Source organism: Numenius arquata, chromosome 6 (genome assembly GCF_964106895.1).
Source record: "Numenius arquata chromosome 6, bNumArq3.hap1.1, whole genome shotgun sequence".
Taxonomy (NCBI): Eukaryota; Metazoa; Chordata; class Aves; order Charadriiformes; family Scolopacidae; genus Numenius; species Numenius arquata.
The window spans coordinates 58,157,272-58,182,048 of NC_133581.1; the positions used below are offsets into that span (position 1 = coordinate 58,157,272).

The following is a 24,777-nucleotide window of genomic DNA, read 5'->3' on the forward strand; positions in this document are numbered from 1 at the left end:
CATTTTGTTATTACTACATTTAAGATCTTCTTTTACTGTTTCGCACAATAACTGTCTGACGGATATGTGACTCCTTTGTTACAATTGCAAGGAGAAAAGATGGGCTAGGTGTCCAAGAGCTAGAGGAAATATGAAAAAGGGCTTGTATTATTGGTGTTCTGAATGACATCTAGATGCCAAGGGTGGACCACTGTGTCCGGAACAACATTTCCGTCCTGACTGGGTTACCTTCCAAGGTTACAAAGAGTTCATTGATGCACTCGTTACCTTTCTTTGTTATTATGGAGAGAGAGATATGTTTGTTCTTCTGAGTGATGTCCAAAAGGCTTCCCTGATAAAGGGAAGGAAGTCTTTGGGTGAACAAACCTTCACTCCAAAGAGATTGGTCTCCATTAGGAAGGAGTATTTGCTGGGCAGACTGGCAGGACTGGACTCCAATAAAACCATGAACAGAGCTAACGTGGAGGTCTGAACACCCACTCTCTCTCCTGTGAAGCAGATGAGTCACTAGTCAGGGTCGTTGAGAATAGATTATAGGCAAATTGCCCTCATCCTTTCCTGGGAGCATCTTGGAGAGGCCCTTCTGCCTTTGCTCCTTGCACTCCTTTCAAGGCCCTCACTTAGCCGTGCAGTTTCCATCCTCAAATTCCCTCACCTACAGTCATCTTGCTCCCTGTCTAAGCAGAAGGTCGTCTTCTTTTCATCTCCATCCAAGGGGCTCTGGGTGGTCAGCTGTGGCTGCTCATGAGCTCAGGAAAGGGCTGTAAGCTGGCTTGTGCCTGTGAGGAGGCTGGAGCTGGCCATGGGGCCTGGCTGAGCCCTCTTCTAATTGCTGACATTGAGCTGATGTTATTCTTGGCCTGGGGCAGAGCCATTAGTCAGGAGTTTCTGTTAAAGTGATTCTTTGTTAAACATCCTCTCACCCCCACATTGTCCCCCTCCTTTCTCTCCCTCCCTTCTCCTTCTCAGCCAAGTAGTTTGGACTTGCAGTATTGAGGCCATTGCCATGCCGCAGGGCTCAGGCTGCACTGAAGTTGCCATTAATGAAGAAAGGTATTTGCTGAACATAGGGGCTTTCAGACTTTCTGTAGTAAAAACTGCATCTTAATAAAACAATTGTGTCTTGGACGCTTCCTCTCCCACTAGACACTGTACAAAGCCAGACAGAACTCCCCTTCCAGTCACAGATGCACAGATCCTCTGATGCCCCTCCCAGTCACAGCACTACCCTCATCTTCATCTGTCTGTCCCCTGCTCCCTCTCTAGTTTCCTGTTACTGACCTCTTCCTTCTGCCAGTTAGCTTCTCAGGCTTCAGTCCTTTGACTTGGCCTTTCCAAGAACTGTCCTCTCTTTTCTGCTCCTTACAAGCTCCCCGCCCGACATCTCCTTCCCACTCACACTGCTTTGACTTCCATCCCACCATTTCCTGCTGGCCATCATTTGTTCTCTCTTTTTCGCCACAGCTGATGCAGCTTATCCTAGCTTATGTGGCTTTACCACATTTCCTAGTCTGTGTCACCAAAGCCACCTATCTCCCATTGCCTGTTCTTTCCCTTCTGTTCCTTCTCATGTATTGAGATCTACTTCATCCTTTGTTGTCTTGCCTGCTACATTCAAGTTCCTCAGCCTCCTCTCAACAGAAGAAATGTATCCCCCAAAACAGAAGGCCTGTCACTTGGAAGAATCGCTCTGCTTTGGGGAATGTATGCAGGATATCTCCAGGCCTGTTTTATCTGATTGTTTGAGTTCTTGTTACGGTTGGAAGGCAGGCTAGCCATTTGTCAGTAGCTGAAGTGCATTTATTAATATATACTGTGACTATAGTGTGACTGTATAACATGACTAGATGCTAGTCTTTCCTTCTCTCTGTGACAAATGGACTAGTCATATGTATATGGGTAGCATGTGAACAAGTAACAGAAGCACCATGATTAATAACTCAGGCAAATGCTTCTGTCTGTCCACTACCTAGTCCAGTATGTTGGAGATGAGATGGATGCATTGGAAAGCATGGGAGTTCCTAGTTGAGTATCTGTGTAGTAAGAATACCCCCATTTGCCATGCAGTGGATGTATCTTAACACAAAGGCTTATTGCACACTTCTTTGTGGCAGCACCCACTCTTGGTTGAGCACTTTCCAGACACTTAATAATGATTATTTCTCCTCCAGGCATTTAACAATTCGCAGAGTAGCAAATGCTGTCTAGGTGCAGGAAAAGGAATAATAACCAACAATTTTCATTCATTGTATGTGGAAGTTAGTTCACACAGTGTAGTATTGTGGAAATAGATCTTTGATGCCAAAATAGGTACTTCCTGGACAAAAAGAAAAACACCAAACTGATGAGAATTGAACAAATGGATGCAATGATAGGGCCCAGCAACAGAGACAATACAGAGCCTGAGAAAAGAGGAAAAAATAAAACGGGTCAGAGTTTGAAAGTGGAGACAAGAAGCTTAAATCCCATATCAACAAAATCAAGGAACAAGAATTACAAAATCAAACTAAAACACAAGAAAAACAAGCTTATAGCAGTATTTCTATTGTGTGAAGGAGTCTTCATGTGACACGTTATGACCTAGATGTTAGTATCACTGCTGCAGTTGGCAAGGCAGTTAATATACCATCATTGTTTATTCACTAATTGTTTCCTGTACTGGAAGGATGCCAGTAGCTGTTAGGGAGGTTCCTCCTTCTCTGTGTGGCTATGTTCTCCCTGCTTAGCTGAGCATCTACTAGGTTTAGAGTTTTATGCCAAACACTTCACATGGGGAAAAAAACTAAATTAAAACAAGAAAAGTACAGTCATATAGTGGAATGATCCCCATCAGTCCTGCTTATATCAAAAAAGCTCATGTAAAGCAAGCCATAAATCATGTTAATGAGTTGTGTAGTCAGTTATGATCACACTTTCAATCAGAAGTTTAAGTAGATTTTATGCTATAAAACATTGGGCTAAGTTAATCTTAAATAATTCTTCTCTCAATCATTTAAAAATGGTATATTCTCAAAATATTCCTGATTTTATGAAGTTCAGCAATTTTTTTTTTTCTTTTAATGTATGTGACTCTCTTCTGAATTCCTTACAGTTTATTTAGATCTGCCTGGGAATGTGAAGTACTCAGAATAATACTCATAGTATTCCTAGAACTATGCTATTCCTGCCTGAGGACACAGGGCCTCTTTGAATCCAGCCTTAAACATCATTAAACTGTTTTCTAAACTATTATATATTGGACTGCTGTCAGATTTGCAGTCTCTCTTCCCCTTCAGTCTCTTGTTCATTCTTGTTTTGCAGTTTTCTTCCTCAGATTGTTTTCCCACTAAATTAGCTAACTGCCATTTTTCCTATTTGAGTCTTGTGATACTGATGAGTCAAAGTCTCAGTCTAACTAAAGCAGAACAACTGTTCTGAAAGCAGTAGTCTGTGCTGATTTATACCAGCTGAAATTTTGTCCCCATGTTTCTGATCCTGTCACTATTATTAGAATTATGGTAACGCCCAGATGTATTAAGTGTCTTTCCAATACAATGATATGGCCCAATCCTTGCCCCAGAGAGTTCCCGGTAGAAAAGGGGAACAAAGGAGAAGGCACCAAGTCAATTTATTTTAGTATATTTTAGTCTCATTCTGAAGAATTTACCAAGGAAGACATGCTTCAGGACAATCTGCACATACCATGAATTTGCTCCTCTTCTTCAAATTTCTTGATGACCCCAAGATGCTCCTTTTACTGCACTTTAACACTATGGCAGTTAATAGTACATTTTGAGCCTGTTCTTTATCACCACTTTGTGAATTTTCAGCTCAGCTGATTGTAGCATCCAAACTGATTTAACTGATTGCATTAATGTGCGTTCAAGAGAATCTCCCCTAAATAATTTATATGACTCCAAAGGTCTTCCAAGCCTTTTAATTATCTGCATTTTTGCAATGTCATCTGAAATGCAGTTGTGTTTCTAAAAGTCGTGGGTTTTATTTTGTTGGGTTTGCTTTTTTCTTTCTTAACTTAAATCCTTGTCATTGTTTATAAGCAATAAACATCTCAGTTTCCAGCACCTGGTGATTTGGAACTAGCTGCACAGATGCTTACACAATACACGTGTGTGTGCATCTGTCTGTCAGTTTTCATACACTGCTGAGTCTCTCCTCATTTTCAGACTTGCTGATACAATTTAAACTGAATGACTATGGGACAGAAATTTCAAAGCTATGTTTCATATAAATTTCATAAAAATAAAGAGCTATATATCTGGAAAGGGGATTCAACTACTGTTCCCACTGAGGCAAAGGCTGCAGCATGAAGCCACTCCTAATTAGACATCAAAAAATCAACATAATAATGCCCCAAACTCATGAAGGGAGGCATAATTTGGGGCTTGCTTTATATTAGATACTGTAAAATTCATCCCCAAGACAGATTCACAGGAAATGAGCTTCATTACCTCCTCTGGTCACAGAATGAACATGTTTTTGCTTGCAACATTTGTTCCGTTACTGTGTTAGGGTTGGGTGTTAGATACAGGGATGGTAAGTGCCAGGAACATTCTTTCTGTTTTTGAAGATCATTAATATATCTGCTTTTCTTCAAAGTACTACAGTACCTCCCTGCTTTTAATCATGAGCAGCCAGAGCTCAGCTGCTACTGGCTAATACTCTTAGATGTGCATCGTCCTTACTGATAAGCTGTGAATGTTGAGATTTTCTAATTAAAAAGTATTCTTTTTGGACAGATAACACTTTGTGTATGGTGTTGAAGTGTAGATGTGGAAGCAAGGAGAGGTGTGATCTAATAAGGCAAATATGGGATTGAGAGTCAGGATCTTCTCTGATCTCTCAACGTGGCTTTTCATATTGCTTTAGTTTGGCTTAGGGAAAATCACTTTTTCTGTCAGTGCTAACATTCTTCATGTGCAAGACAGGGTTAATGCTGTCCTACCTCCCCAGAGAATTGTGCAAGAGAATTAATTCACTAATGCTTTACATGATTTCTAGCTAAAAAGTCTCATAGTGTTCTAAGTATTTTTCAGGTTTGTAGCCCTAAGAACTTGTCAGGGAAGCAATTGTCTCCTCAACTTCATTAAATCTACCAGCCTGGTAGTGTGGTTCAGAGCTTTTACTTGCAGCAGCAATAGTTGTAGGGTGCTACCTGCTTCAGAACTGCCTCTGTCAGGGTTTGTCTAGGCTTCTGCTCTCCCTAGACCCTGAGCCTTCCAAATCCTGAATGCTGAGGTCTGTCTCCTAGTTTTTGGATGTGCTGAAATCTCTTCCCGACCCTTCCTTTGTGTGGTCAGGCTCTGCTCTCCCAGCTGCCCTCTTTATTTGCACAGTAGCTTCTCCTGGTTTCCTGTCCTGTCCCCATGGAGTTCACAGCAGGGCAGTATGCTTTGTAGCTGAATCCAGAAGCCATGGTCCGTGTCAGCTTCCAGTCTCCCCATCCTTGCCTGGAAGGCAGCCAGAGTCTCAGCACAGCATGGAGACAAAGGCCTTTTTGGAAGTCTGTTACCCCAAGAAAAACATCCATGACCTTTTTAGGCAGGTCTCAGCCCAGCTTTTGCTGATCAGACTTTGTTAGAGCATCCATGCTTGTTGTTTCTTCAGAGTCATGGACCTCCTTGCGGATGCATATTAACACAGGGAAGGGGTTAAGACTATGCTTTGTGGACTCCAAGATCTTAGTGATTTTAGTAAGAAGAAAAAGAACTCACAGGAAATATGCATAATATCAAACTGAACACAATGAAATGTCACCTCTGAATAAGAATGGGCTGCAGTGACTTGACAGTCTCCATCCCAACCCCATGATGTGTCCGACTCAGATGCAAGAGACTAAACCAAGTTCCATTTTAGTTTGTTTTGCTGGGGGGAGGTAGGGTGTGACTGCTATTTTCCAGACTTTTGCCCTTGTACCAGCTACTTATTCAAAATGTGAAAGCTGCAATCAAGGTAGAACTTCAGGGAAGGGAGAGGTTAAGAAGGATTGGGAGCTCAAGGGCATCTTGTCAGTGAGCTCTAGTTAGGAAACAGGCCTGTTTTGGCTCCTGCACTTCCTTTTCTCCCTAGAGCTCTCCCTGTCAGAAACGCCTTCCCACACACCACTGCCCTGCCATTTGCCAGAGAATTGCGGGGGAGAGGGGCTTTTCCTGTCTGTGTGCTGAGACTCAGCCAGCCCTCAGACTGTGGTTTTCTCTGGAGCCCGGAGCCCACTCACTGTGGCTTTATGTGTTTTTCACCAGAGAAGAAACTGAGGACAAACGCAGTGAAGGTCAGTGCTCCCAGGGTCATGCTGAGGTGACTGGCGAGTGCTTAGCTATTCCCCTCAGCTCCTGTTGCTGACCTCTAGCTGCCAAACTACAGGGTTATGGTATTTCCTCTTTGCCCTGGGAGTCTGATTGACTTCGAGGAAAGACAAGGCAGAGCTCGCAGCAGGTTGCTCCTTTCTGAAGGGCTGAGCAGTCTGCAGAGCTCCCGTAGGGAACCATTCCCCACTCCCTGCTTTGCCAGTCCACTGCTCAGTTCTCCACTGTCTCATAACATGCAGATGCTTTTGCTCCCTCTGACAAATCTCCAATGTATTTACTCTCCCACCTGCTATAGGAATAGAAATATTTTCTGTTCCCTGGTATTACTGGGGATTTCCTTTTTGTCAGCTGCTGACCTAAAGTCCCTTTTTCAGAGAAGGTACCCTAGAGCCTTTCTGTTATTCCAAGCACTCATAGGGTTAGATTGAAGAACTAGTGTCTCAATCCCACCTCCCACACAAAGAATAATTTAGCAAGATAGATGCAGAAAGTCAGTCGAAGCAATAAAAGCTTTACTCCTTTGTGGATGGGAGCCCACTGCAAGATTAGATTGAGGATAGGACCTCTTGTTTTTTAATCCAGAATAGTATCATTCTGTGGCAGTAATGAGCTTGTCTGCCTTCCTAGAAGCTAGTCCCAGCTTCCAAGGGTATAAAATTCAGCTCTAAAAACTATTTCACTCACTTAACTCTTCTTTTTATGTGTGGGACTGTCCCTGGAGCCCTGGGGTTCCCTTCACCAGGCAGGTATTATCCCTTACAAAAACGTCACCCGCCTCCATCTCAGCAATATTCAGAAAGGTAATCACCAATTACTGTGATGGTTTTGTTGCTTTTTTTTTTTTTTACCAGGCTCTCTTTGCCAACTGCTCACAATCCACCACCAGCCATTTATCTATGCCAGCTGGATCTGATGCCCGCAAGACATCAAGTGCCACTTCTAGTATCCAGAAGGCAGCCAGTTTGCAGAAAGTGATGCCATCCCAGAGTACGCCTTCTCAGCTGGTTCCAAAGCCTCCAGCAAACCACAGGCAAGCAGTGGTCAGAAAGACCGCAGCCCAGAGGATTCCCAAGTAAGTTTTATCTCTTCCCATCCACAACAGGGAGCTGGCACTGGTTGCCCCAAGAAGGAATATCAGAGAAGAACCTGTCTGCATGTGACTCTGACATAGATCTTTTTGGCTATGCTGTCCCAGATAAACTTCAGAGTAACCTGAGCTGTGCATACTGAAATAGGTGTGCACTATGTTGCAGTTTCATGTTTCACAATGGTAAGGTAGGTAAGACTGTAACATCATACAAACATAAGGACGTAGGAGCTGCCAGACTGAATCAGAGAAGTATTTGATCGAGGATGGGATTCAGTTACATAAATACAGGTTGCTATTGACATTTTAGATCCCAAGGGCTATTCCACCTGACCTTCAGCTGCTGCTCCAGATGAGCACAAGTATTCTGTAGATCTCATGTTGTATGTGCCAGTTCCATGCAGATGTCTCAAGTAACTTGAGAGTACCAAGTATGGTACTTTGTTTAGGCACTTGAGTCACTCCCTCCAGGCTTAGTCTTTGATGGGGGCTAGAATCTGGTGGGTCAGAAAAGGCTGCCAAAAAAACCCCAAACCACTCAATATCCTTAACAAGCTAATCTGCCCTTGAGCCAAGTTTCCCCATAGATTTAACACACAAGAATTGACTCATACCTTCATGCACGAGTGCTTATTTCATTTAAGGTGTTTATATTGTGCCTAGTGTAACAATAGCTTTCCTCATTATTTGTAGAAATCCTTCTTTTAACTTTTACTAAGTTTTTAGTTATATAATGCTTTCCGTTCTAAGGTAGATGGATTTGGCAGATGTTATCTTAAAAACCAACAAACAAAAATCATTAGAAATGTTGCTTACTGATTGCAAGTTTCCTTCCTTTCCATTTCTTGGTGTGTCTTCTCTTTTGCGTATTATGAGCGAATGTGAGCAAGACTTCTGGGTTTTCTTCCTATCCTTTACCTTTGTTGGTAGCTTCCTCAACTCTCTGTTTATCTTCTAAACTGCTTTAGACTAAAATCCTTCATTGTGTTTTTCCTCATATCCTCAGACTGTTTCATCCCTGAATACTGAAGGGCAAAAATTGCATTCACAAATTCCTTCCTTATACTTTACAGCCAGAAGAGTTGTAAAGCTTTCAGAGCAGGTTCCTGTGAGGTTTCCTGATTCTGTGTTTGCTTCCTATTCAAAGAGAGAAGTTTTAGTAAAAGATTACTGATGAAAGACAACTTATGAAGATGGTAGGACACTGTCAGTGTGTGTGGATCAAATCTGGAACTGCAAGGCATATTTAAGGAGCTTGGACAGAACTGCTTTGGGGAAGCTTGTGTATTTCCTGCCTGTACTCTTGCTATCTTAAGAGATAGCACACTGAATTAATCCCCCAAAACTATTTAAAAAGAAAACAAGATGTTAGTAGACTTTGTCAACGCAGCAAATACAGATGTGAGCATCAGGTCTGGCAGGTACACATTGTGGTGGGTTTACTATCTGATTTCTTTTATGTTGGGTAGCTCATGTTAGTGCAGGTGACAGGCTATGTCAGTGGGTTTCTCTGCTGGGCAGTAGGGATGTGTATTTGAAGATGCCGGTGTGCTGTGCTCACTTCTTGGCAGAGGAAATGTTTATCCTTGTGAGATGGAATTGCAGCTCCTTGGACAGACTTTACTTTGCTGCATTTTTGTGGTTTCAGCTCTGTGACAGGCAGGAGTGTGGGAAAACCGGAAAAAGTTCAGCACCAAAAATGCAGAGAAGGGGGGAAAAAAGCAAAAGATTCCTTCAGAATTTTAGAAAACTAATCCAAGTATTGAAGGTTGCAAGGAGCCACTCCGGAAATACTTTCCAAGTTGCCTTTCAGTCTCTAGCATGAGGCTCCAAACCCATTCTTGCCATTCATGGGATCTTGCAGTAACATTTTTTCACTTACATGGAAAACAGCAGTGCCCAGCTATATTTCCAGCATACTAAGAGCTGGTCGTTTAAAAACTGTTATATCTGTCTAATTTAATCCATTCATAGTTGTCAGGAAAAGAGCAGAGATGCATCAACTGAGGAAAGTGAATGGAGAGAAGCCTCTGTGTCAAAGGAATATAGATTAGAAAAGAAAAAGATGTCTTGCATGCTCCAGCCTGTTCTTTACAGTCCTTGGTTATTCTGTACGAAGTATTCTTGGACACTGTGTGTAGTCTGCTTTCAAAAACTCCAGTGGCAGAAACCCCACCATGTCTTCTATAAGACTATTTAAGAATCTAAACAACCTTATGATCAAAAAGCTTCTGCTGGTGTGCAATCTGATTTTTTCCTTTGTTTCATCCTGTTGTACCTTGTTCCTCTTTCCTGAACTACCCTAAACACTTTCCCTTGCAAATATTTTCCATCTTTTGAATATCCTTCTGATGCTTGGAGTTTCCTAATGTTGCTTAGACTTGTTGAGGTTTTGTTAACTTAAGATAGTAGTTCCACCTGCCAAGTCCTTAATTGTCTTGAATTTACTGTATTTTCTTCAGTTTGTCAGTACTTGCATTGTGGCATCCAGAACTATACTTTTCCAGTGTGGGACTACTATGCCCTTAGGTTATGATATCGCAAATACCCCTCTCCATAGCATCTAATCTAATTTTGGCTTTTTGGCTGCTTCATTTCTCTGTCGGGTCATTTTGAATTTGCTCCCCACTCTCACACCCTAATACTTGTTGGCTGTTTTCCTGTTCTCTTTCCTCAAGATCTCAGTGCTATATATTATTTCCACAAGACTCACTGAAACTGATCCCATTCTGCTGTTAAAGCTCTTGTGTCTCCTTTTTTTCATGTATTTCAGTAACTCAGACCGTATTTCTCTCTCTGCTCTTGCACCACCTGGCTTTTGTTTAACATCTTAATAAAGATCATCTCTTTAAAGTTGTTTGTAGAATTTCTCCAGAGACTGCACTGTGAAGACAAACTAAAATCAACTTTGTCTCTTTGACCTGTCTCTTCCTTGCATGCGTTACCTGTTCTCTCCCAGCCAGCACACGTGGCTTCCAGAAGAGGAAGAAAAGAATAAGTGGTAGAAAACTCAACTACAAACAGAATGAGATGCTAAAGATGAACGTTACTGACTAATTCAATTCAATCTAGTAACTTGGACGCTTCCCTGGTTTAAATATAAGGAAAAAAGTAATACAACAGCCAGACAACTCAGTCTTGTCTCTTCAGTTCTTGGCCTCTCTTGTTTTCTCAGTGTCTCAACTTGTAAAAGGTGGTAGGTTGACTTTATAATGAATTGTGTCCAAAGCAGACTCCTTGCTTAAGCTAACAGAGTGGAAAATCAGGACCCATATTAAGGTATGGAAGAAGACTAACTGGTAGAAATGGTTTAATATGTAGCTCTATGCTGAATGTAGCCTCATAAAATGGTCTCATGGGGCTCCATAGTTTTGATTAAATGTGCTCATATCGCAAGTAGAAAGATAGTTTTTGCACAGCTAACACAGCAAGCTCTTCGTTCTTTCCAAGAGTCAGACTGGGTCCTGCCGCTACTATTGGCAGGTCTGTGAACCATGAGAGACCCGGTGATAGCGGAGAGCAACATTTTAAGATAGCGATCACAGATACAGTATTCATAAGCTGTGGAATGAAGCAGATGTCCATGGAAGCAGCATTTGGTATATTGGATCTTCACATTACAGATGACAGCATACAAAGTAGAAAAATATATTAGCTCAACTGTCAGAATCCAGAGTGAACTGATACAGGTGGTAGACAGAAAGTCTTTCTCCTTTTAGCGATGATTAAGTCACAATAAATACAAAATTCTGGGCTATCATTACTATAGTAACATTTCAGAAATCTGCTCTCTAACTGTGACAGCATCAAGTAGAATGAGGCCTTGAACAGTCTGTGAACAGAACTATCAGTCAAAGAAAAGATCTCAGAAAAATCCAGCTGTCAATGTTAGACCATTGTATATAAAGAGAGGAAATGCCGGGTAGAGAAAAGGAGCATATGGTTCAAGACGTTATCAGGGAGAGAGAGAGCCCAAGAAGATCACCAGGTTTATCAGCAATAGACTGGAACATCCCAAACTATTGGGGGTGTTGATCAATGTGGCATAATTTCTTGTACTGAACTTCTCTGTAAGTGTCATTCTCAACAACTCTGTTCAGGAACCCTTACAAAACAAATACCCCCTTCAAATCCCAACATCACAGCACAAAATCTTTCTACCTTGTTTCTTCTTTTGTATATTTGTTTTGCATGGTGCCAGCAGCAGAAGAGCCAAAGTTCTGCTCTATTGTAACTAGTACAGAAATAGGGTAGAGGTGGTGCGTTTCTCCAGGGTTCAGGAAATCCATCCCACGGCAGGGTGGAGTCCTGGCTGCAATTGGATACGGCAGTAGCCAGCTGTTCTGGGACAGGCTGGCCAAGCCTGGCCAATGTGCCAAAAGTAGAATGATGGCCACAGGGCGAGCCCTGTAAAATGCTATGGTTCTGGTTTGTATCCCGTCTTACTCATGTGTGCTTATTCATAGGCATGTGTGAAGTGTCTTAGGCGAGCAGGGTACATCACACGTACAAACAGAGTGCCCACTGAAAAGAGGACAGGCGTCAGGAGAACAAGCATGTAACTGTTACTGGAACCCCTTTTGCTTTTTTGCTACTGCTGTACTGCGGCACGCTTGTTTTTTTAGCTCCTGAGCATCTGGGTTAATCAGGCTGCCTGACCCTTAGACATTTTTGGCAGCAAAAGCAGTGCATCTGAGAGACATGCCTTGATTTAACACCCTGCCACAGCTGGGCTCTCTAGGCCTGTAGCTCTTAGCCCTTGGCTAGCCTCAGATCATACACACAGATATGCACACAGAGATACCCTGTCCAAGAGCAACAAAGAGGAACAAGCCTCCCTGGCTCTGGGTCTTCACATCTGTTGCTGTCCTCTTGTCAAACCTGGGCTTTTTGTGATGTGAATTTGTTAGTGTCAGTTTTGTCTCCCCCCGGACCATTAGATGCATTCATAGCATCCCGGGAATAAGTTGTTAAAACAAAGGTGTTCAAAACTTAGTCAAGAAAGTATTTCTTTGTCACCTGTGGAACAAGAGCATCCTCCAAACTTGCAGTCCCAGGCTGGGCAGCATAGGGCTGGTTTACTGCCTAAATGAAGGAAGTCAGTATCAGTTTCAAGGAGAGGTTAGCTAAGAGATAGAAAAGGACAATGACAGATATTTACATGGTGCCGACAGTGGGGACGGTGTTTTTGTCAGAACTGAAAAAGAAGAGGAGATGGAGAACACAATAATGGGTTGCGTTAGAGAAGTGGTAGAAAAAACAACACAGACATTAAAAGCAGGAAACTGAGAAAGGCAGTAGGGTTTCAGCCAACCCAAGGAGGAAGAAAGTGGAAAGGGATTAACTCAGTTTAAGCAGTGAGTATGTTCTGGCACTGGAGCTTCCATCAGGACAGCAGAGAGAACTTGAGGGGTGAGCATAGTGTGGTGGGAGATCAGTGACCTAGAAGCAGATCTAAGAATGAGCTGTATGGAGGTGGCAGTTGAAACTGCAAGTGTCAAAGTATCACTGTGGGTAACCAGAAAAGAAAAAGGGCAAGTCTGTAGAGAGAAAGAGACTCTCTAAACATAAACCACACTTTAAGGTAGAAGTGTGACTGTTCCCTGTTTTCGTTTTTTTGTTGTTGTTGTACTTGCTGGCATTCTTGGTGACATTTTCAACCACTAGTTTTGCATTCTACCTACAGAAGGGGGAGCTGAATTTGGCTAGCAGTTGTGCTGCATTAACAAAGTGGACAAGCTAATTACGAGCATGGAGTCTCTGTGTAAGAAGCATAAAGATCCATCTGGATTCTCAGCTCCCAGAAGGACTATGCAATATCAGCAGCAAAAGAAACCATAAAAACAGATCCAAAACTCTCTCCAAGAGACAATAAATATAGAAACAAGCACCTCATTCGACGATAGCATTTCAAATTATGGCTGACTGAACTAAGGGGTTCTGTTTTGCAAATGTCATATCTACATCCCTCTCCCTTCCTGTACGGACTCCAATTTATTTCGCTGAAATCCAACTGAGATAAAGTACAGGAGTCCCTCACTGGCCTTTTAGCTGCCAGGAGCACCTGGATTACTGGCAACTTGCTGACTTTGAAATCTGAAAGCAAAAGGTTTCAGACAAAACTATAAAAACTGCACACGTGTGCCTGGGTCTGTTAGTCATCAGGGCATCACATGGGGCTTGGAGATTATGGTGCTCTTTGGGGAAGAGCCCCCAGTAACTGTAACGCTGCAGAGCTGGATGAATGAAGGACTCTGGCAGAGGGACACGAGTGTACACGCAGAAGTCTGGAGTGATCAGAATAGCGTTGGGTGGGTCGGAAAAAAGGCAAGGAGAGACAGAGGAGGAGAGGACAAACGAGGAATAGATGGATCAATTGTATTTAAGGGCAGAATAGATCATTGCGGCTTTATAGCTTGACCTCATCTTGTGAGTAGACTCTTTTTTACGTGGGAGGGTATGGTCTCAGAAAACTGAATCTTTATAACAGTTAAAGGAAGTGCAGTTGTATTCCACAGAATAGTTTTGCTGCAACTCAAATGCTGAGATAAATGCAAGAGGATTTGCATAAAGTATCTGAGAACTGGCACTGGACTACTGGAGATTAAATGCATCCTGTGGCTCTCGGTTTCCAAGACGTGAGAAATCTTGCCTAAATGAGCTGTCTCTGCTGAGACAAGGTGCAAGGACTTAACTTTTGAATGTAGCATTTTTTTGCCAGCATGTGCATATTTGTTCTAAGAACGTTGCTTAATCATTTTGCTTCAAATCACTGGAATAAGGTTACCACAGCGTTACTAGTTGAGTTGTATTTTGGTGGTCCAATACCACTTACTATCTCCTCTATCCTCCAGAGTCAGCTTCCAAGGCATGTGGGACAATTAAGCATTTTAGGCATGTCAAAATCTTGCTGGTGGCTTGAGTGTTCATCTGTCTTCCTCTGCCTTTTTGAAGTCGGTTGCTGTCACTGCCTTTTTTGTACCATGGTCATGCACAGCTTCATAGCTACAATCTCAGTGAGATTACCCAAACAAGGAGAATTTCAATTTTTTGTTTGAGGCTTCTATTCTTCATTGGTGTATCCCTTCTTTTCTGTCTAATTTGATGCTTTTACCTGTTATGGTGACCTCCACTGAAAGGCAACTGAAAGGATTCCAGAACAGCCTTCACAGTGCTGCATCCTGTGAGCCAGGGACAAATTCCACAGGTGAGTGCCAGTGCTGAAGACCAGGAAAGTGGGGGTGGGCATGGCGAGATGCTTTCATCTTTCTCAAGAACTGGCAGGAAAAAAACTTTCTCAGCAAGAAGAAGAAACACAGCTGCCTACTCTGCATGTAGTGGTTCCTAGGTAACAGTCTGGGTTCAGCTGTGCAGGGAATTTATTCCTCCTGGGATTAAAAAGACTAAACAGAAGGGAGCAAAGGCTGAGTTTCATAAAGTTGGAAGAGGAAGATTCCTAAAAATGTGGCTGGGAAAAAAAAACTTGGCTAAAATGGCTCCCCTTTGCTTTAGGCTTTGGCTCAAAGATGCTCTGTTGTTTAAGCTTGGCCTGTAATAAAGGGCCAGGACATTCTTTACATTTTTCTTCGGTCTTGCAGAAAAGCCCCTTAGTTCAGAAAGACATAGTTGAGACTTGTGAATCAGCTGCATAGTGAAGTCAATTGGGAGAGGTGAAAGTTCCCAAAGGAAAATCACTAAGACTTATAGAATCAAATTTTCATCGTTCCCTAGTGGCTAATTAATTAAAACAGGTTTATCTGCTGTTAAAGTCTCAGTGAATGAGGACCCAATCCATTTTTCATTGATGCAAACCTATTAGAAGGTTGTGTACTCTTGATGAACCTATTTTACCCCCGGCCCACCATAATTTGTGATGGTGCTGTAATGGAATATACGGGCAAATTATGGTCTAGAATGCTTTTAAAAGAGATGTTTGTCACCTCTTGTTTTGCTGTGAAAACCCTGAAAGCATGACTTGAGTATCACTAATGCAGTGATCTCCATGTTTTCACAGGCTGGAAGAAAAGTTTGCTTAGGGGTGAACTACGTAATTCATCTCTTGGATATTTAGCTATGAAACTTAAAGATGACATTTCCATTATTAGTGTGAGTGATTTTATTGCCGATTCTCTAGCACAAACATTCAGCTAATGCACTTATCATGCAGTTCCAAACTGCCTCCCACGCTTTACCACCTGCCAAAAACTCCAGTTATCTTACCAGAAATTTTATTGGCTGAATAGCCATAGTCAATAAAAAAGACCCTACAGCACATAGGAACATGACAGTGTAGGAATGGGATATAATGGGATTATCAAAATAGATAAAATTATGTCAACACTGTAGTATACATATAGTTGAGGCAAAAGTTCTGGTCTACTGTATAGTTCGAGTTGAGTTTTTATACATTATGTAAGGCAAGGTTACACAGAAATTTACAACTAAATGTAAAAATGTAGCTCTCAATATGTTTACCAAACCGGTTTGCTGAGTGGACTTACGTGAAGGTGTTTGTGTGCTGAATTCTGCTGCCTTTGTCATGGTTTTAAGAGCACTGTCATGATTGCCGCCCTGTAATTTTAACCTCTGCAAGAGATTCTGTCCATCTCCTCTGGGTACTGTTGTTGTTATATGTGTCTGTGGTCTGTAGGTAGCATTTTTCTATCCTTCCCTGTTTCTGTGAATACTTATGCAGAGCACGTGTGAGGATTGTTGATAATATTAATGATGGAAGGCAACTGCCAGGGCTGCAGGAATAATATAGGCTAGATAACAACTACAAAGTTCAGGGTAGTCACCCTCTCTGGAAATAGTTGTAATCCAGTGAGAACTGAGAACTTCAGCTCCTGTTTCCTTCTGCAGGACTAGGCTAGCGGCACTGTGATGAACTTACTCTCTCGGAAGCTGAAACAAAGGGTTTACCCTGCCATTTAGCTAAGAGCATGAGAGCTTAGAACCCTTGTTTGGCTCGGGGAAAGCTAGCAGAACCCTGGCAGGTGGGTTACTCGAAGCTGCCTTGTCGCCAGAAGAGGTATATAGCTCCAAGAACAGTGCTAAATGTCGTGGTGATTGAATTAACTAGAGCAAAATGTTTGTTCTTGGAAACTGGGGAATGATATTTTCTTCAGCTTTGCACCAAGCCACTGGTATGCGTCAGAGGTTGCTGTGCCCAGTCTGTGTGTCTCAGAAACTACTCTGGTCCTTCCTGCAGGAACAGCTGTTTTTCTTCTTCACTCTCTCCATTGATTGCATACGCTCGGGCCCTGATTTCCCTCATCAGCAGCTTATTTGGGGTTACTGTTTCACATGTATTTAGTATCCTAGATACCAACTAGAGGGGTTGGAGACACAAGTCATAAAGCAGATTACAGAATAAACTGCAAGCATTTAAAGACAGAAGGCTGTGAAAAGTTGCAGAGAAGAAAGAGGAACCAGGCAGAACCTCTGTATAAACGTGCACACGAATGTTAAAAATGTCTGAGAAGCCTGAATAGGCCTTCTCCTCTAACGGCCTATCTGAGGGTAGGTATGGGGCTCTGCAGGGAAGCAGCATGAAGGTCTCGCAAATGATCTAACCAAAAGTAAGGATGATGCTCAAAGGAAGTGAGAGTCAGGCAGTATGGAAACTTTTAACCAGATTATCCAGAAAATGGTTCACTGGTGGTTAGTACTTAAACTGTAGGAGAATAGCAGTTCTAGATAATATTGTGTAGTGAAATCAAGCTCTTGAGATGAAGTGAAAGGGAGAATGAAAGTCAGAATTTCTGCAAAGCAGCTCAAGATTCTAAAACAGGCCACCACTACAATGAAAGCGTGGCTGCCTCACATCCCTATGGCCTCATTCTCGTTCCATGGAAGGGCAGAAGTTGTGTGAGCTGTGTGCCACTGGTGCAATGAGAGAGAAGGCAGAGATTCTCATGGGTATCTGCAGACAGGAAGCTAAATCTGCAAGCTATCATTTGGGGGTTATTTGTAGTGTCTGAACAGACAGTTTCCTATCAAAGTTCGTGGAAGTTTAACAGGATTTATTCTATTAAAGAAATACTAAGAATTACTACCTCTGGGGAATGTTCAAAATGTTTCTGACCTGATTTTTTCACTGAAATTGAACACCCAGCCACTAGTGGGTTGTCAGTTATTCTGAAAATACAGCTATCATCATGTTGCTTTTTTTATACTGTGTTACTTTGGGGATCCCTCAGCATTACACTGATTCCTGCTTCTTGGAATTTAGCTATTCAGTTAGTGTTAGTGAAAAAGGGTGATTGTGAACTAAGAAATCAATTGCCTTTTCCAGGTCTTCTTCAGAATATAGCTTGCTGAGTAGCAGCTAATCTAAGTAATATGGTGGGTTGTTCAGTTCCAGGTTGTCTTTATTAGGCAAGTTCAGATGATGAAGGAAGGAATGTACAGGCTCGTCTATTATTTATTTTTAATTATATATATTAACAATGTAAGGTATATGGAGACATTTTGCCATATATTGCTGTTTTATTTTCTATTCCTCTCTAGTGACGTTAAATGAATAATGCATGAATTCTTTTTCTCAATAAAAATGTAGTTCTAGGTAAAAAAGATGTCATTTTTCCACTAGAATTGTGCTTTTGAACCACTGGCAAGAAACATCAAGGAAGTTCTGTAGCTACGTGGAAGACCTCATAGTTAGAAATTTATTATAGTTATTATTCTTCCTTTTTGAAAACACTACCACAAAGCAGGTTTTAGGAAGAATAGAGTATGAAGGGCACTTCATGAAAATAAAACATTGTCCCAGGCAATCTCTCAGTGCAGTTGTGGAGTGGATGCACAGGTGATGACCTGAGCTGATTTGGTTTGGTTTGATTTGTAACGGTAACAGCGACTATGAGTGAAATCTGTCTTCTTTGTGTTTCTTTCTTTTGTTTGCTGCCAACTTGTGAAATTTTTATTTTAAAAGCTTCAGAAGACAGAATGCCTCTGTGGTTCTGTTTTGCTATGGCAAAAATATAATGTGCTAATAACCTACATAATTACAAACAGGTATGAATCATGATTAAAACTGGACAAGACTACTGCCTGGCTCCAGACTTGAGAGGACTTTCACCTTTTCATACTCAGACTGATTAACAGTGATGTAGTTCTATTGTGCTAATGTTTATATTACTAGTGTCCACATGGCTTTTCCACTACGTGTGCTGGGAGAAGAAAAAAGCATTGGAGGTACTGATTAGGGGAGGTAAAAGTTAGTAATATGTTGTCTGAGTTTGACAGCAGTGAAGACTGCTAATTCATGCAAAGTCTCAGATCTCCACCTCGTCTGGTGGAAAGTAGGGAGGAAACTTCTTGAGCTAGGTGGTATAGACTTGATTTTATTCCCTGTGATTCCCAGGTCTGTATCTAAGCTTAGTTGAAGGATGATGTACAGTTGTCTGTTTACTTTAGACATTCACCTGGCCCCCATATCTGCATGAATGCCAAGTCCTGAAGGTATGCAACCCTTTGAAATAAAGTCTATCATCATCTGTAAGGGCTTAAAACTGTATCCTGAACTGCCAAGAGACTAGCTGAAGAATATGGGGATTAATAAACTGCTTTGGATCTAATCTGTGTAGAAGGCAGGCTGCTGTTCTTAGTTTTCTGGTGATTTCCTTCTTTAGGCTAAGGTGGAGAGCAGTGTCTGAATGCCATCCAAATAAGACGAATGTGCAAGCAGTGTGGTCCAGTACAGAGCAATGAATGTAGCCTGCTTGCAAACTAGTGATAGTAAGGAGCACTTTTGCTGTTACTCTTCTCTGTATCTAGCATGCTCCGGATTTTTTCATTTTACAGGAAATCTACAGGTGGACTGTGCATTTCTAAAGTTTTTTTTATATCCAACATTATTGTATGTACCTTCATGAGAAGGTCATGTGTGTCTTGTTATGAGACCTGAAATTAGAGTTACTGTTGGATGTGCTAATCTGTGACTGGCTGTTGTCTACCCTCTGTTTGAATTAACAGTATTCCTGAAATGCAGCCTCTTTATACAAGCTTAAAAAAAGAATAGCCGAGATTCTTTTAGCAGGTATGCAAAAGTACAAGCTTCAAAATTATCCTGGACCAGCAAAAGGAAAAAAAAAAAGGCAATTAAACGCAACAGGCCGTTAAACAAGATGCATACAGCCACTTTGTATTGTTTGCCAGATCTAAGCAAAGAAAATGCCTGGGATTTGGAGATTCTTTTATCAGTCAGTGTCTCGCAACTCTCTTGGTGCGCAAAGGGTAGGGGTGGGATAGGATGTGTACTGTTGCCACCGTGCACGGCCTGTGTCAGCCTCCCAGCCATTTGCTACAGTAGGGTGGAATTCCCAGCTGCCCAGCCTTGTCCAGGCTTCCTCAACTTCTGCCAGGTTTCCCTGCAGCCTCGGAAGGCAGTCGATTGTTGAACACTAATGTATTTATTTTTGTGTTGTTACCACATTCCCAGAGGAACCTTGGCTATGATTTCAGCTGGTCTCACCACACTGTCCAAATCCTTCATCAGGAGCAGCTGGGAAAAGAAATCACTCAGGTTTCTGCACAGCACATTGCTGGTACGCCTCCGCCCTCACCCTAATCCTGTTAATTCCAGTCTTCATTTGCCACCCTCCTGATTCTCTCTTGTTGCTGTGACTGACTGCACAAGTGGTCTTGACTTTCAAAGGTGACCTTCAAATGGGCACCTCAAGTAACCTCTGCCTCAGACTACGTTGGCTACTTAGGCGCAAGATACCTTATGACATAAAAGAGCAACTTTTAATGTCACCTCATTACTTATCCTAGTCCAGGAATGGAGTAATGATGAACTCTTCCACATAAATCCTTCCAGGACCACCTGTCTGGCTGAGAAGGTCTGGATGGGCTACTGAAAGTGAATAGCAGTGTGATATCTGGCATCTTGCATCAAACTTTTCCAGTGCAGCCTCTCACCCTTCATATGACCTTTGTCAACAGCAGTAATAACATCCTGTCAGCATCTCTCTCTTTGTAGCGCCGTCTCCATGAAGAGAAAGGGTTATTGAGAAATGGAACCAGCCTGTTTTATCATATTTTGGAAATCAGTGGAGCTTGAGGTGAATCCTACTATTGTGCCTCCCTTTTTCAGAGGGCAAAGAATCAGTTAAAATGGAGGATATTTGGTTTCACATTTGTTCTTAGAATTATCTTCATAAAACCATTGCTCTTTCACGTATGACAAAAACATCCTGGATCTTCTCTCTCTCTCCCCTGCTGACTTCCACAGATTCATAAGGAGGGCAAACAGGAAGGGGGAAAAGAAAATTTCTCTCCCTGCTACAGTTGTTGCATCTGTCCCGGGTCAGATTATGATAGACAAGCCTGTAGTAGCAGAGGGACCAGAAGGGTAAAGAAGGACCTTCTCCTTACCCCATTCCTTGGTACTCTTTGAAGGAGCAGGGAACCTTATGACTAGCAATGAGCAAATATTGATATATCTAACCAGTACCTTTATAATAGATATAAATTATCAGCAGGGTATGACTGTGTTCGAGTATACCCAGTTATCTGAAAATGGTGAGTAAGTTTCATTAAATCCCAGCAGAGTGTAAACCTCTGCAAAAAGCAGCATTCCAGGCCCTTCTCAGATGATGTTAAGAAGGTGATGGCCAAGTCTAGGTCTCAGCTAGAGCTGAGGATCAGTGTTCACTTTTAATGAGCAGAAATAACATCTGTTCCTTAACTTGTGAGAGCAGCCTGTCTCTCATACCTTTAGTCAACCTTCTGCCTTTCTTTTATGAAAAGAAAGAGCTTTTTCCTGTTGCTACTGGTCTCATGCCACTGAAAGGACATTCCAAGCCTCAGGACCACTGGGAAAGCAGGAGAAAAAGGAAAGGGCAGTCTCTAGAAATTAGCTTCCCTGTTTAAGAACTTGAACCCAGCTTGAATTCTAGGAGCCTTCACTTCTGACAGACTGAAAGAAAACTCCGAAGCAGGATAAGTAATGACTTCAGGCAGTTGGCATTTTTGCCTGCCTGGAGGCTGAGGGTTGCTTGTTCTCGGTAGTTAGATGATGGCGAGCTGCCTGTATTTCCTTGCGGTGTTGGAAATGTCCTTCAAGATCAGGTGTGCGAAGACTGGGGAGAGTTTATATAATATCTTGGCTACTTCTGTCTCACATCTGGCCCTTTGGCATTAAGCGACCTATAGAGAGGATGACTCTGCCCATCCAAATTGGATTTTGTTTTAATCTGGCATTATTTTATTGAGACTAAAAATAGAAGCCAAAATGTGTGTGAATAGGGTAAAAGGAGTGTCTGAAGTTATGAAATGAAATGTGGGGAAGAGCCAGAGAAGAGAGAGCCACAACAAACCAGGGAGTAGGGAGCTGAATAAGAGAAATCAGAATGAAGGCTGTCAAGTACAGAAGGGCATTAGCAGTTAGGGAGAAGAGCCCTCCCAGTGTCTTCTCTAACATGGGGAGCGGGATGGCTCATGTTGGCTTCCACTGCTGTTTCTCCACTTGTTAATGAGGCTGCTCTATTCGTGCAGGGAGACCACTCAAATGCAATTGTGTGTACTGATTGTGTCACGCACCCCCCACCCCCTCTAAGTAAATTTTCATGACTTGGAACTGCTGCTTTCCCTTGCCTGCCCAGTCCAGCAAGCCAACTTGAAATCGTGCCCAAAAGATGGGGGAGGGAAGGCTTGCCTTCTGTTGTCAGCTGTCCTGGCTTGCTAGTGTCAGTCACCCATGGATATAAATAAACCCCATTTATTTATTGCCTTTCTTAGTTGCACTATATATTATCAAGAGAATGCTGGGCATCACTCTAGGATTAGAAATTCCCTCTACTCTGGCATAAAAAAAATCTGAATTTCTAGGATTATTGGAGCTTTTCAGGGAGAAAGGAAGTTCCTGTTTTCAACACTAAATTCAGGATGCTTTGTCATGATTCTCAATTCTGCCACAAGCTTGCTGTGGCTCTTAGAAAATGTTAGCGTGGGTCCCTGACCCTGCACTGTCACCTAGCCTAGTGCTCTGCTCTGACTCATTCCTGCAGTTTGGAAGCAGAGTAGATTAGGTGCTGGTGTCTGACCAAGGCTGTGTAAGTCTGTGCTGGGAAAGTCTATATAGCACTGAAATTTAGTGTGCAGGTATCCCATAAATGACTTTACACAACTCCTGTGATTTCCTTGTGACTCAGAATCATATCCATAAAATGAAAGTAACACTTTTCTTCCCCCTCTGTAACTGTTCTGAGTACAAAAGTGTTAAAAGTTTTTGATGTGCAGTCATGGATGACATAATAGTATGTAAACATGTGGACAGACATACAGGCAGATACTTTAACACCTCCTGGCAGGCAAAGAATAAAGGAGATTCATTCTGTTCTATGTGGTGATGCGCTGCAATGACTCTTATCACGAGGGAGAATCAACTCGTAACACTGGTTGCTGTCAGGAATGAGGTTTTTTCCTGTCCCCCCCTGCTCAACCAGAACCTCAACCTACTCAACTCAGAAGGAGGTGGAATGCTCACCACTAGCTTTGAGATGATAAAACTTATAATAGAATATATATAATGTATATAATAGAATTATATACATTAATGTTTATGAAATGATTGAATTGGCCATGAGCTGCACTCATGGTAGGAACCTACATATGTACTTGTAGACATAGGAACGCCCCTCTCTGTTTACTCCTCAAGGTAGCCATACAAGAGGAACTCACTCAAAGTGATGTTAATTCAGTTTGTGAGAAAAGACAAACCGTACTGTGCATTTCTGTAGGAAAGGGAAGGCTCAAAAGTCTCTTCAAAACAGGAAGATGAGGTTGAAGTTGGCTGCCTTTCTCATGTGCCTTTGTTTCTTTAGTTTCAGTATATTGCCAAGGGATAGGTTTCTGGACTGGTATCCTATCTTAATACACGTGGTTGACAGTTTGGTTCCTAATTCAGGTTCCAAACTTTCTGTGCAGTGACATAGCTGGCAATCCTGCTTTCTAAACGTCTTTCCAGATCCTCTGTGCTGTGTGATGTTTGGCTCTATGTTGGGCTTTCACGGAGAGTGTATTTTTTTTAAATATAGCAATATTTTTAATAAACAGCTCTCAACAAATGTCACTTACATTTAGGAGCAAGCTGATGTGCTAAATACACAGGACAAGCCTTACCTGCTAGATAGCTGTAAAATGCAAACTGTCCAAAATAAACTTGGTGCATTTCTAAGTGTTTTGGGTTTTTCTTTTTTTTTTTCTTTGGATTTTTCTTTTTTCTTTTTTTTTTTTTTCTTTTTAAAGGATTTTTAAGTAAGAGAAGTGAAGATGACATTGACTTTTTCCCATAACATGCCTAACTAGGAAAATGTTGTGGTATGTAGAATTAAAATCTATAATAACAGGAAGAAAAAAAAATATTTTTCCTTATCCCCATTTCGTTTCTTTTGAAGATCAACCTTTTCACACCCCCATCTCTCCTGCACCACGGTCCTCAACATCTTTTGGAGTGGGGAAGTAGACTCTTATGCAAGCGAATGAGTAAAAGGCACAAAGAAAGAGGCAAAGCATACTGATAAGGGAGAAGGATTTAGAGCTACTGGAGGAGCATGTAAAGAGATGAGTCAGAGGTGAAGAGCAGAGAAGGTTTTCTGGGGTTTAAGAGGAATGCCAAGAGTACTTTTTCACACAGTAGCTTATTAAGTTAGGTTTTGTCATGCTGATCTGTGATCTCATCTGTTACTGTAGAGAGAGGTTGTGTGACAGGGAGATCCAGATGTGTGGTGATGGCTGAGATTTGCAGAGCAGCCCAGCAGTTTTCCCCACAAAACAGTCCCTTGTGATTACTCAAAATCTTTGCTTTGTGATTTTTTCAGCCTCTGTTCACAGAGAAGGACCAACACTGAACCACCAGGTGAGGAATCAAGGGTGTTGCTTCAAACGTGGGGCAAAGGAAAAAGCAACAGTGACTTCATACCACCACACTCCCATAACACCCTGGAAAGAGCAAAGAGGAGGCCCCGGTGAGAGGACAACCCACTGAGGAGAGTACTTGAACATCTGTGGAAGCTGGTGATGCACCTGCAAGCTGAGGTGAATTATTCCCTCTGAGAGTTTCTGCTGCTGAATCCTGGGGGCCCTTCCTCCCACCTCCTCCTGATCACTAACCGTGAGATCTTTCTATAAGACAGATGTCCTCCAGCAGTCTGTATTATTCTTCCTAAGGTCCAAGTTTGAACATAAAATCTCATATGCTCAGCCATTTCAGTCTGTCCTAGTGTGGTATCAGTCAAGATTCTCTGCTGTCATCACATGGCAACCATCAGCAGAGAAAAGTATTAGAACGTAAGACTGGAGACATCCATGTTGGTTGCCATCTTGAATTTTGGCACAGAGCCATAGAAAGGATTGGTTTGAATAAAGTAATTTCAT

The 24,777-nt window shown here is 42.1% G+C and overlaps 1 protein-coding gene across 1 annotated transcript in view; it reads left to right on the plus strand.

Annotated features, from left to right (window-relative positions):
- TTLL5 (tubulin tyrosine ligase like 5) overlaps window positions 1–24,642 on the plus strand; it is a 128,378-nt gene extending 103,736 nt beyond the window's left edge. The window contains exons 31-33 of the mRNA XM_074149099.1: window positions 7,157–7,377; window positions 14,514–14,599; window positions 24,222–24,642. Of these exons, the coding sequence (XP_074005200.1) occupies window positions 7,157–7,377; window positions 14,514–14,599; window positions 24,222–24,388 (474 nt within the window). The 3' untranslated portion in view covers window positions 24,389–24,642. The remainder of the gene's footprint in view (window positions 1–7,156; window positions 7,378–14,513; window positions 14,600–24,221) is intronic.
- Window positions 24,643–24,777: the final 135 nt, after the last annotated feature.